This window comes from Oncorhynchus mykiss, chromosome 9, assembly GCF_013265735.2.
Source record: "Oncorhynchus mykiss isolate Arlee chromosome 9, USDA_OmykA_1.1, whole genome shotgun sequence".
NCBI lineage: Eukaryota > Metazoa > Chordata > Actinopteri > Salmoniformes > Salmonidae > Oncorhynchus > Oncorhynchus mykiss.
In genome coordinates, this window is record NC_048573.1 from 48,277,937 (window position 1) to 48,290,672 (window position 12,736).

The following is a 12,736-nucleotide window of genomic DNA, read 5'->3' on the forward strand; positions in this document are numbered from 1 at the left end:
TGATACTTTAAAATTGTTTTATCCTTGATGCCAGATAATCCATTAATTGACTCAGGATAAATCAAATGTATGCATACCCATATATCAGCGCAACAGTATAGTCTACCACCAATGTCCCACTTTTTCCTGACAACCAGATACCCAATATCCCTCTATGCCCTACCATTGACATCACAGAGACCTAAAGGGGGAAATATATATATAGTTTTTCCCAAAGCAGCTTAGAGATCACTGTTGCAACGGCACATTTTTTTTATTTCATCATTGGTTTTGCCTGCGTATGTAACTCGGCACACAAATAGACAATACATAGGAGGACCATTTGTGCCACACACCTAGAAAGCTGTAACATCAAGAACAATGATGGCCAGCATCTGAAAAAGTGCTTTCTGAATAATAAAATTAACATTATTTCAACAGGCTTTATTTAATGTGATACAAAACATGGATGCCTCTGTCACCAGACTACAACAACACAGCATTTCATTTAGGCAGTGTGGTCAGTCTTACTAATGACACTGACAAAATAATTACTTTACATTACAGGTACAGTATAAGTAATTCAGATGCCAATTAAGTTGGCACTGGAAAAATATAATGGCAATTTGTGAAACAAAATAAGGTGACAATCGATTCAGGCATTTCACTTCTAAGAAAAGCATAATCACTACTCCAACTAATGAGAGTATACTACAGAGCCATTTTCTGTTGACCATCAAAGGTCACTTTCCCGACATATAAAAAAAAAAAACTAGCAGAACAGCTAATGCCGATGTCGGGACCTTGGAAAACTTAACAGCGGGTGAGTGATGACCATGAAAAACACACAAGACTGATGCTTATAGCTGTTTAAGATTAAGAAGTATATTATTTTTCTGCCTTTATCTAGCTTTATTTGTGATATTTTACCTTGCCTCCCTGACTCAGTATTCTTGCCTCCAAGCAATGTTGTAGATGATAACCATCTAGTTACATGTTAACTTGCACTAGATGTTAACTTGCACTACATGTCAACTTGCATTTGATCATATCCACTGCTAAGTAAACTAAGAGGTTTCTCTTCGAACTGCGCACGCCCGAGAACTGGATCAATACAGTTCCCCCATCTTTGCACTAATATGTTTAAAGCTCTCAGTGGGTTTAAAGATTTGACTTGGAAAGAAAAAGTGAGTCAAATGCAAGGCATTAACACCTATAGATCAGGATATTATTAACATGCAGACCAGGCTAGTTTGTGGTTGTGTGTCTGGTAAAGAGAGGCACACATAGGATACAAGAATTGTCTACTGTACTAGTTCCCCTGTGCAGAATGCTCACTAGCTCCTAATAAAATTAACAATCAAAATCAAAGAATCACTGTGAAAGGTCTGGATAAATTACGTATCAAACAAAGTTCTTATTTTAGGTATCCCACAACTCAATATTTTACTACACTTATCCCACTCAACATTACACTAAACCAAATCAATTAATATTTGTTATACTTTCAGCTGGGAGAGGTGTGGATGCAAATATGTGCTTTTCATATTCTTTTAATTTTGTTCCTCAGTCAAAAAAAAAGAGAAAATCCACTCAAAAACAAATCTAAGCATTTTCATAATCATGATATGCCCAGTGACACTTTGTTTCTTGAAAGTCCAATATCTTGAAACTTGACGTCCAAAACATTTTTGGGACTGAATCAACAATGGACTAAAAAAATAAATACCAAAAGATCGTTTAAGTGCATTTTCCCCTTTAAGATTTACTCAAGCACCAGCCCTCCATGTTAGTAATAGGTACTCTTACAAACAGATGAATGTCACTGCTAATATTTCATTGGTATTTTGTATTACTCATAACCATGCACAAACAGTAATTTGAGAAACAAAGAAAAGTAAAGCACAATTCAAAAATTCAAGAATAAGAACATCAAGATGTTTAAGGTTATGGCTCATAGGTGTTTAAGAGGGTGAATTGAAAGAAAAAAATAACTGAGTAACAAGGTTTCCATCCAACCTTTTTATGTTGGTTAGAAAATGTCACAGGCCTGGTGGAAACAGTACATTTTTCTGTGAACTTTCCAAATGTCGACAAAACAAAATACACTACACAAGGTGGGATCTTTATGTGTCAGTAAAATGTATTATGCGAGAAATGGCAATGGAATTGCTTTTATGCGCAAATATTGATAACTATCATCTCAAAGTCACGTGATGATATGTTGCGTGGTCCTCCCACTACGACTCGGGAAAGCATGCAGTTTATTAGGCTACAAATAAAATCAGTTATATTGAACTTCACAGGGTGGTGAAAGTGCACGGTGATTCTCTTGATGCTCCTTTCAATAAATATTGAGGGTCTAATTCTGGTGACATGATGATCGATGCTTGGCTGCTGTTTGAAAAATATATACATATAATCTAGCTCTTTTGTAGGCTATACCCACATTGTATCTGTAAACTGTTGGCTAGAGCACATGTGCCAATACCAGAGTGGGCACATTTACTATAATGCAACATTTGTGGAAAAAAACAGAGTTACAAATGCATGGAAACCCATTTTTTTCTTAAAAAAAAAAAGATTGGTATATGGGAAATTAGCTGCAACAGTAATTATGTGCACTACGTCATCACGCATCTCTGGTGAGTAAATCTAGATTTTAGAATATTCGCATGAAAATCTGTCACCAATTGGATGGAAACCTAGCTACTGACAAAAACACAGATTTTGTATACATGGATAAAACATTGACCAAAGTGTTGGAACTATAGACTCAAGCCTCTTATAGAATCAAGTGTAGACTCTCCTATCTTCTCTATATGTTTCCAAGGTAGGAAGTGACCTGCAAAGGCAGAGGAGAAAGGAATGAGATTGAAACCATTGCTAAAACCATACCAGATGTTTGCGTGGTTCAGTCCTGTATACTAGATGCATTTGTACTATTACCTCAACTGAGAATAACATAACAATTACAAAATCTTCAAGTACTTACAATATTTTTAAATAAAGAAAATAGGTAGTGGGGATGCTTCATTCAATGCTTAGTAGCTCAACATCAAAGAGGAGGGTGGCGTTGGGTGGGATGATCCCCGGGTGGCCCTTCGCCCCGTAAGCAAAGTCAGGCGAGCAGGTCAGCCTGGCCCTCTGACCGACACTCATCTTCAGGACAAGGGAGAGAGGACATAGGCAGAGATAAGCTTTGGTTCATTTGATTGAGAAACATTCATTGACACTGTTGACAACTTTTTGCTCAAATCTTATTAATTATGCATCACTTTTTGGTTGGACTTAAGCAGCAATTCACCCAAGCCCAGATGCTCACTGTTTGAATACTAAACAGAGGATTGTGTGTGGGAGGTGTTTGTCATGCTGTAAGTGTGGTGACTCTGGTGAAAATGCCAAAGGCTCTTGTGGAAGAGTGCCATTGCTGGGAGAATACCTATCCCTCACAACGAAGACTAATATGGGTACGTCTGAATCTGTTTCCCTAATCAACTTCCTGTCAAAAGCCCAGACGAAATGCTTTGAGGTACGCAAGGTCTCAGTCTCTCCCTCCTGTTGCACATATCTCCCTTTTAAATCTGTTGCAGCTATACATCACATGGCTGTAAAACAGAGGGCAGACTGTGTGCACTGCCCCATGGTGCATGAAACTACTTCAGTGTTTTATAGACCCCACCAAGCATGTCATTTGTTCAGATGACACTATGTATCAGTGGTGGAAAGATTACCCAATTGTCATACTTGAGTAAAAGTACTTTCATAGAAGTGAATCAAGTAAAAGTTAGTGTCCCAGTAAAAGTATTTGTTGTTAAATATAATTAAGTATCAAAAGTAAATGTAATTGCTAAAATATACTGTACTTGAGTATAAAAACAAAGAATTTCAAATTCCTTATATTAAGCAAACCAGGCAGCACCATTTTATTTACAAATAGCCAGGGGCACACTCCAATATAATTTACAAAACGAAGCATGTGTGTTTGAGTCCATCAGATCAGAGGGATGTTCTCTTGATGAGTGCGTGAATTTGACCATTTTCCTATCCTGCTAAGCATTCAAAATGTAACAAGTATGGAGGGAAAAAAGTGATTTTATTTTAGGAATGTAATGAAGAAAGTGAAGTTGTCAAAAATATAAATAGTAACAAAGATACCCCCCAAAAAAACGACTTAAGTAGTACTATCAAGTATGTTTACGCCACTGCTATGCATGAAAACCATCTTCCTACAGAAATGGAAGGCTGTACCTGGAACAGAGAAATTCATCAAGCAATTTCAAATGTGTTTCTTCTGGATAATCTATTCACACCCCTTTTCCACATTGCGTTGCAGCCTGAATTTAAAATTGATGACAATTTTTTTTTGTTACTGAGCCCCAACACACACACACACAGACAGAATACCCCATAATGTCAAAGTGGAGTTGTTTATAGAAATGTTTACAAATGTATTAAAAATGAAAACCTGAAATAAGTATTCAACCCCTTTGTTATGACAAGCCTAAATAAGTTCAGGAGTAAAAACTTGCTTATAAACAAGTCACAAAATGTGCATGGAGTCGCTGTGTGAAAGTGTTTATCATCTCTGTACCCCACACATATCTCTAAGGTCCCTCAGTCAAGCAGTGAATTTCAAACAAAGACCAGGGAGGTTTTCCAATGCATCGCAAAGAGCACCTATTGGTAGATGGTTAAAAAAAAGCTAACAAATATCCCTTTGAGCATAGTTAAGTTATTAATTACACTTTGGACGTACACCCAGTCACTACAAATATACAGGCGTCCTTCCTAACTCAGTGGCCAGAGAGGAACACCTCAGGGATTTCACAATGTGGCAAATTGGGACTTTAAAACAAACAGTTAGAGTTTAATGGCTGTGATAGTTCTCCTGAGGATGGATCAACATTGTAGTTACTCCAAACTACTATCCTAAAATGACAGAGTAAAAATAATGAAGCCTGTACAAAACAAATATTCCAAAACATGCATCCTGTTTGCAACAAGGCACTAAAGTAAAACTACAAGTAAAACTACAAAAAAGATTTGGTAAAGCAATTCACTTTTTGTCCTGAATACAAAGTGTTATGTTTGCGGCAAATCCAATACATTACTATCACTCTCCATATTTTCAAGGATAGTAGTGGCCGCATCATGTTATGGGTATGATTGTAATCGTTATGGACTGGGGAGTTTTTTCAGGATAAAAAATATATATATGGAATGGGGCTAAGGCAAAATCCTAGAGGAAAACCTGGTTCGGTCCGTTTTCCACCAGACACTGGGAGATTAATTCACTTTTCAGCAAGACAATAACCTAAAACACAAGGCCAAATCTACACTGGAGTTGCTTACCAAGACAGTGAATGTTCCTGAGTGGCGGAGTTACAGTTTTGATTGAAAACCTATGGCAAGAACTGAAACTGGTTGTCTAGCAATGATCTTGAAAATTAAAGAGAGCCGCACACTCTAGGAGCTCAGATGCAAAAATGTAATTACCAACGTTTCGACAGCCAAGCTGTCTTCATCAGGGTATAATCACAAACACTGCGGGATGACTCGTTAATGTAGTGTCAAAAGACACAGTAGTCTGTAATCACGACCAAGAGTGGCCTAATATCATTGGTTAATTATCAAATATTAAAATGGCATACAAAGAACAGCATGCAAACAACAAATGGATAGCATACGATCATAAATTAATTTGACTACAAAAGCTTACAAACAATTACAATGGCACAATAATCTTTTATTTTTATTTTACTAGGCAAGTCAGTTAAGAACAAATTCTTATTTTCAATGACGGCCTAGGAACAGTGGCAGAACGACAGATTTGTACCTTGTCATCCCGGGGGTTTGAACTTGGAACCTTCCGGTTACTAGTCCAACGTTCCAACCACTAGGCTGCCGCCCTGGCAGAATGACTTCAGATCAAATTCTACATTGAGACCGAAGGGAGCAAGGGTCTTTAAGTTGAAGATCCAGGCAGCCTCTCGTTTTAACAATAAATTATCAAGGTCACCCCCTCTGCTAGGGAGCAATGATCAACAACCAACAACCAATTTGACAGATCTTGACATTTAAAAAATAATTAAAATGTGCAAATATTGTACAATCCAGGTGTGCAAAACTCTTAGACTTACCCAGAAAGACTGACCACTGTAATCGCTGCCAAAGGTGAATCTAATATGTATATCAGGGGGTTGAATACTTATGTAAAATAAAGATTGTTTTATTTTTTATGATTTTTTTTTACAAAATGCTACATTTTTCACTTTGACAGAGTAGTGTGTACAGACAAAGACCATTAAATCAATTTTAATCCCACCTTGTAACATAAGATGTGGAAAAAGCTAAGGGGTGTGAATACTTTCTGAAGGCACCAAGTGACTGCATTGCAAATACATATGGGATTTTCTGTGTTACAGTATGTCTAAATGGAAACCTCTCAGTTACAAGGAGATGTAGTCATTTCAACACAAAACCCTTCTCATGTACTTCCTAGAATTAGAGGCAGACAGACACCAGAGACATCTGCACAGTACACCCACCTGCACGACTCCCTCGTCCCAGCCACGGATCACTTCCTGTTTTCCTATTTTAAACCTAAAGGGCTTGTCACTGTCACGGGATGAGTCAAACTTGCGTCCATCTGTCAGGGAGCCTGAACAGGAAGGAGGAGGAAATGAGAACAGAGCAGAAAGGATTTATTTTGACAGTCAGTAACAGAGGTCTGTCTATTACGTTTTAAAGCAATAACTTCAGGACTGCACTGGGGGTGCAATTCCTGTACTAAAACCAAAATGAACTTGAGCTTAAGCAGACAGACAAATACTGTCCCCCAATGGAGATCTATCATTGTTACAGTTGTAAATGTTTTTTTTTTTTAATTAATTTCTCTTTTTGACCTGAACTGTTGGAGTTCAGCACTTACAAATGTCACCGCACCCTGCAATCACATGCTCCTGAGTGGCGCAGCAGTCTAAGGCACTGCATCTCAGTGCAAGAGGCATCACTACAGTCCCTGGTTCAAATCCAGGCTGTATCTGGGAGTCCCATAGGGCAGTGCACAATTGCCCCAGCGTCCTCCAGGTTTGGCCAGGGTAGGCCGTCATTGTAAATAAGAGTTTGTTCTTAAGTGACTTGCCTAGTTAAATAAATAAAAACAAATCTGCGACTGACAATCTAATCAGGTCAGTAGAAGAGATTCCAAGTATTTCAGAAATAGCCCCTGCAGCTGTCTGAGGTGGGCAGAAAAAAAGACCTGCTATTAGGAATGGAATTCAACAACATTTTCAGTTGTATTTTGACTTAGGTTGCCACAGTAGATGAGTATCAGATGAGTCTACCTTTAACATAACATGAGGGTACAATTTATGAAAAATAAACGATGATTCAATAAAATGGGAACTCAAATTTACTATTGTTGCTATAGCAAAGTAGAACAGGTGTACTCTTGACGATTGCTTACACATTTTGCATTGGCATGAATCCGAGTATAATGTCAAAATTACATAATCCCATTTGTGTTACAATATCAGCTGCCAATTGAATAGTCTCAATCGTATGAGAACATGTCAAGTAGCAATGTCAATCTAACTGAAAAAAAATAATCCAACCCCTGTAGCTATTATCCTATTGGGTTTGTTAAATTGTTCCATTAAACTAATTAGTAAACAATTAAAACGAAACGAGTCACTCCAGACAGCGATAATCAGTTCTATCCAACTTCAACAAAAGCAGGAAATCTGACAAGGTTAAAATCGCTCAACGTCTTGTCTGTGTCGGACTTAACTCTGTGGTGGCTGACGTCTGAAGGCATTCAAGACAGACACATTAAATTGCTTTTACCATACTATAACCACCGATGGCGACAGGTGGCAACAACGTAACAAAGTAGTCGAGACTTCTTGTACGCGATGTTACAATGTTCCTATACAAGAAAGCAGCCTCCATGTACAGAAAGCTGTAATGCAACACATGAATGGATGGGTGGCCAGCTACAGTTCTACTTGCAATTGCATCCTAATGGAATTCCCTTGAATTAACAAAATATAGTATTCCTACACAGCCAATAGAGGCTGAGCCAAAAATGCATCCATCTGCCAAGACTACTGATACAACATGCGGCCTATCAAAATTATGAATGAATCAAAGAAACGATTGGAATTTGCAGTGGTGCATTCATGTCTCAGAAAATATCCAAACTCACCAACATAATGCACGACACACGTCTGTCCTTTTTTAGGGAAAGTCCTTCCTGTGGAAAAAAAGGCGCATAGAAAAACAGGATAACGGTTGAGAAGACGATTATTAATTCATTTGAAAGAACGGAAATCCACCATAAATCTGAAGCGAAGATATGCATAAAAACATTTTACCATCGCCAGGGGTTATTGTCTCAATTTCGACTCCCATTTGTTCGTTACACCCTGTCAAGAAACTCGCCTCCCGCAATATGGTACTTCAGTTGCTGTTCATAACTGTCTCCGTGCAGCGGCGTGACCCAGTGATGCCAACTCCTCAGTAAGGAAAGTAGCTATTGGCAGTCCCAAAAGTCGCTGAATGGCGTCATCGCCTAATTTGCATATTTTGCGTATAATTGTGATGCATGTTGTAGGACAGAGGAGTAAAGTCGTGGGAGAGACAAAAAAAGTTTGTAAAAACACCTTAAATATTTTTAGAACTACAAATAAACTTTCTTCTGTCGATTCTTGTTTTTTTTATGTCACAATTCCAACCCTTTATCTGGGCTTGGGTTCGGCAAACGTGACCCAAAAGAGACACTCTGGCGGAGTTACTTAGTTTTTTAGCTTAGTTTTCTTAATTTGGTTTGGTTTTTAACCTTATGGTTCATTTAGGAGCCTACAACAAGTCACAGTAAAAACATGAACATTTTTAACCATAACATTGTTAATGTAGAATGTATACAAAAACAAATCTAAATGGACCAAAAAGAGATAATAGAAAAAACTGTCAATTGCAATGTGAGACAATTATGCTAACTAGTCTGGCCCTAATTCAGGTTAATTTTTTAAAATATATTTTTTTATGTAAACCAGGGCGGGATCAGCCAGCGGCGGTTTCCAGCATGCGCGATTCATTTGTAGTCTGGAGGCGTGAGCATCTCCTGCTCTGACTGCAGCGCGAGGACTGGGCTGCCTGTTTGTGCTTTGGGACGGGGCCCACCGCAGCACTCGCTGCTCGTTGAGAAGAGTAAGAACGATACCTACTTTCACGTCAGTCTCCAATAACACAAGAAAAAGTAGCTAGATTTGTCGCTAGTCGCTTTTTTGAAAATATGTCGCTAGAGGGGTCTGAATACTCGCTAAATATAGCAACGAAGTCGCCAAGTTGGCAACACTGAGTCTACCATGTATGTGCACGTAGCCGTTACGGCGGAAAAAGTGGGGATTCTCGTCACCAATCGTTTTATAATGATTGACTCAAATTGTCCTTTGTAAAATGATTAAATATTGGTGTCCAGAAAAAAAATTCGGAGTATGCTAACAGTCCCGAAAGTTAAAACAGGGCATGTCCATTTCATATTGTCAGTGGCGACTGTAGCATGTACATCTTGGTGGGGCAAACTAAAAAAAATGTTTTAGATGCATGCCAGCAAAGTCACTACACTTCACAACACTAAACAATACACACATTTTACTATAAGTGACAAACTGTACACACAAACTGTTAGGGCCTACATAAAGCTGTCCCAACAGCAGAGTCCCAACACCTTACCACTGTCACACCTGGCAATCAGCAGAGTCTTGTTTGGCAGCAAAATAGTTCATTAAGCCTCATTTACTGCGTTTAAAAAAACCCCCATCTATGGCTGACTTGTTAAACAAATGTGCTTCTACTGACAATTGATGTACAAACTATGGCATTAGGGGATGACGAATGGATAAGAAGCGAGCTAGGAAAGCAGTAGTCATAACTATTTGTTCAGCACTTTTGAAATGTACGACAGAATTCAGAAAATGGGCCGTTCTTACAATATTCTCCCTGTTAACCAAGTCAGAACCGTAGAATAAAAAGGCGGCATATAAGCAGACAATGAAAGCTCTTACAATATTTGATGACATTTCTCTAGAACAGGCTATAGGCTACATGTGCACCACCAAGTCAGAACAATAGGATAAATAAGGAGAAAAGGGACCAAATTATTAGGGTGAGGCACATGAGCTACTAACAGTTATACTACACAATATACTAGAGGTCGACCGATTAGGACTAACGCCGATACCAATTATTGGAGGACCAAAAATAGCAGATAATCGGGCCGATTTTTATATACTCTGCTCAAAAAAAAAAGGGAACACTTAAACACAATGTAACTCCAAGTCAATCACACTTCTGTGAAATCAAACTGTCCACTTAGGAAGCAACACTGATTGACAATACATTTCACATGCTGTTGTGCAAATGGAAGACAACAGGTGGAAATTATAGGCAATTAGCAAGACACCCCCAATAAAGGAGTGGTTCTGCAGGTGGTGACCACAGACCACTTCTCAGTTCCTATGCTTCCTGGCTGATGTTTTGGTCACTATTGAATGCTGGCGGGGCTTTCACTCTAGTGGTAGCATGAGACGGAGTCTACAACCCACACAACTGGCTCAGGTAGTGCAGCTCATCCAGGATGGCACATCAATGCGAGCTGTGGCAAGAAGGTTTGCTGTGTCTGTCAGCATAGTGTCCAGAGCATGGAGGCGCTACCAGGAGACAGGCCAGTACATCAGGAGACGTGGAGGAGGCCGTAGGAGGGCAACAACCCAGCAGCAGGACTGATACCACCGCTTTTGTGCAAGGAGGAGCAGGAGGAGCACTGCCAGAGCCCTGCAAAATGACCTCCAGCAGGCCACAAATGTGCATGTGTCTGCTCAAACGGTCAGAAACAGAATCCATGAGGCTGGTATGAGGGCCCGACGTCCACAGGTGGGGGTTGTGCTTACAGCCCAACACCATGCAGGACATTTGGCATTTGCCAGAGAACACCAAGATTGGCAAATTCGCAGAGGTAGCGTGACTGCCATTAGGTACCGAGATGAGATCCTCAGAGCCCTTGTGAGACCATATGCTGGTGCGGTTGGCCCTGGGTTCCTCCTAATAAAAGACAATGCTAGACCTCATGTGGCTGGAGTGTGTCAGCAGTTCCTGCAAGAGGAAGGCATTGATGCTATGGACTGGCCCGCCCGTTCCCCAGACCTGAATCCAATTGAGCACATCTGGGACATCATATCTCGCTCCATCCACCAACGTTGCATCACAGACTGTCATCAGGAGCATGCCCAGGCATTGTAGGGAGGTCATACAGGCACGTGGAGGCCACACACACACTACTGAGCCTCATTTTGACTTGTTTTAAGGACATTACATCAAAGTTGGATCAGCCTGTAGTGTGGTTTTCCACTTTAATTTTGAGTGTGACTCCAAATCCAGACCTCCATGGGTTGATAAATTTGATTTCCATTGATCATTTGTGTGATTTTGTTGTCAGCACATTCAACTATGTAAAGAAAAAAGTATGTCATAAGAATATTTAATTCATTCAGATCTAGGATGTGTTATTTTAGTGTTCCCTTTATTTTTTTGAGCAGTGTATATATTTGTAATAATGACAATTACAACACTGAATGAACAATGAACAGTTTTATTTTAACTTAATGTAATACATAAATAATGAAACATGCTCAATTTGGTTTAAACAATGCAAAAACGCAGTGGTGGAGAAGTAAAAGTGCAATATGTGCCATATAAAAAGCTAACGTTTAAGTTCCTTGCTCAGAACATGAGAACATATGAAAGCTGGTGGTTCAATATTCCCAGTTAAGAAGTTTTAGGTTGTGTTATTATGACAGGTCGACTATTTCTCTCAATACCATTTGTATTTCATATACCTTTGACTATTGGATGATCTAATAGGCACTTTAGTATTGCCAGCCTAATCTCAGGAGTTGATAGGCTTGAAGTCATAAACAGTGCTGTGAAGCAAGCATTGCTAAGAGCTGCTGGCAAATGCAGTAAAGTTTGAAAGAATGCTTACAAGCCTGCTGCCGCCTACTGCAGCTCAGTCAGACTGCTCTATCAAATCATAATATAATAAAACACAGAAGTACAAGCCGTTGGTCATTAATATGGTCAAATCCAGAAACTATCATTTCGAAAACAAGACGTTTATTCTTTCAGTGAAATACGGAACCGTTCCGTATTTTATCGAACGGGTGGCAACCCTAAGTCTAAATATTGCTGTTACATTGCACAACCTTCAATGTTGTCATAATTATCTAAAATTCTGGCAAAATAGTTCGCAACAAGCCAGGCGGCCCAAACTGTTGCATATACCCTGAATCTGCATGCAGTGAACGCACACAATTTCCCTAGTTAATATTGCCTGCTAACATTAATTTCTTTTAACTAAATATGCAGGTTTAAAAACAATATACTTCTGTGTATTGATTTTAAAAGAAAGGCATTGATGTTTATGGTTAGGTACATTCGTGCAATGGTAGGCGTTTTCCCGCAAATGCGCTTTTGTTAAATCATCCCCCGTTTGGAGAAGGCTGTGATTCGAAGATAAATTAAAAGGCACTGCATGGATAATATGCAATGCAGGACAAGCTAGTTAACCTATTAATATCAACAACCATATGTAGTTAACTAGTGATTGTGAATATTGTTTTTTACAAGATAAGTTTAATGCTAGCTAGCAACTTACCTTGGCTCCTTGCTGCACTCGCTTTACAGGTGGTCA

The 12,736-nt window shown here is 39.1% G+C and overlaps 1 protein-coding gene across 1 annotated transcript; it reads right to left on the reverse strand.

Moving 5' to 3' along the window:
• Positions 1 to 402: 402 nt before the first annotated feature.
• On the reverse strand, positions 403 to 8,517 carry LOC110532252 (peptidyl-prolyl cis-trans isomerase FKBP1A). The gene is made up of 5 exons (XM_021615980.2): positions 8,361 to 8,517; positions 8,192 to 8,239; positions 6,531 to 6,643; positions 2,975 to 3,141; positions 403 to 2,824 (listed from the first exon to the last, which is right to left on the reverse strand). Exons 1-4 carry the CDS (start codon positions 8,395 to 8,397, stop codon positions 3,013 to 3,015), a joined length of 327 nt encoding a protein of 108 aa, XP_021471655.1. The 5' UTR covers positions 8,398 to 8,517; the 3' UTR covers positions 403 to 2,824; positions 2,975 to 3,012.
• Between the last annotated feature and the right edge of the window lie 4,219 nt (positions 8,518 to 12,736).

Coding starts and splice junctions, on each gene's coding strand:
- LOC110532252 (XM_021615980.2), bottom strand. CDS start 8,397: ATGGGAGTCGAAATTGAGACAATAACCCCTGGCGATG. Junction 8,240..8,360: donor GACAATAACCCCTGGCGATG/GTAAAATGTTTT, acceptor TTTTTTCCACAG/GAAGGACTTTCCCTAAAAAA. Junction 6,644..8,191: donor GTGTGTCGTGCATTATGTTG/GTGAGTTTGGAT, acceptor CTTCCTGTTCAG/GCTCCCTGACAGATGGACGC.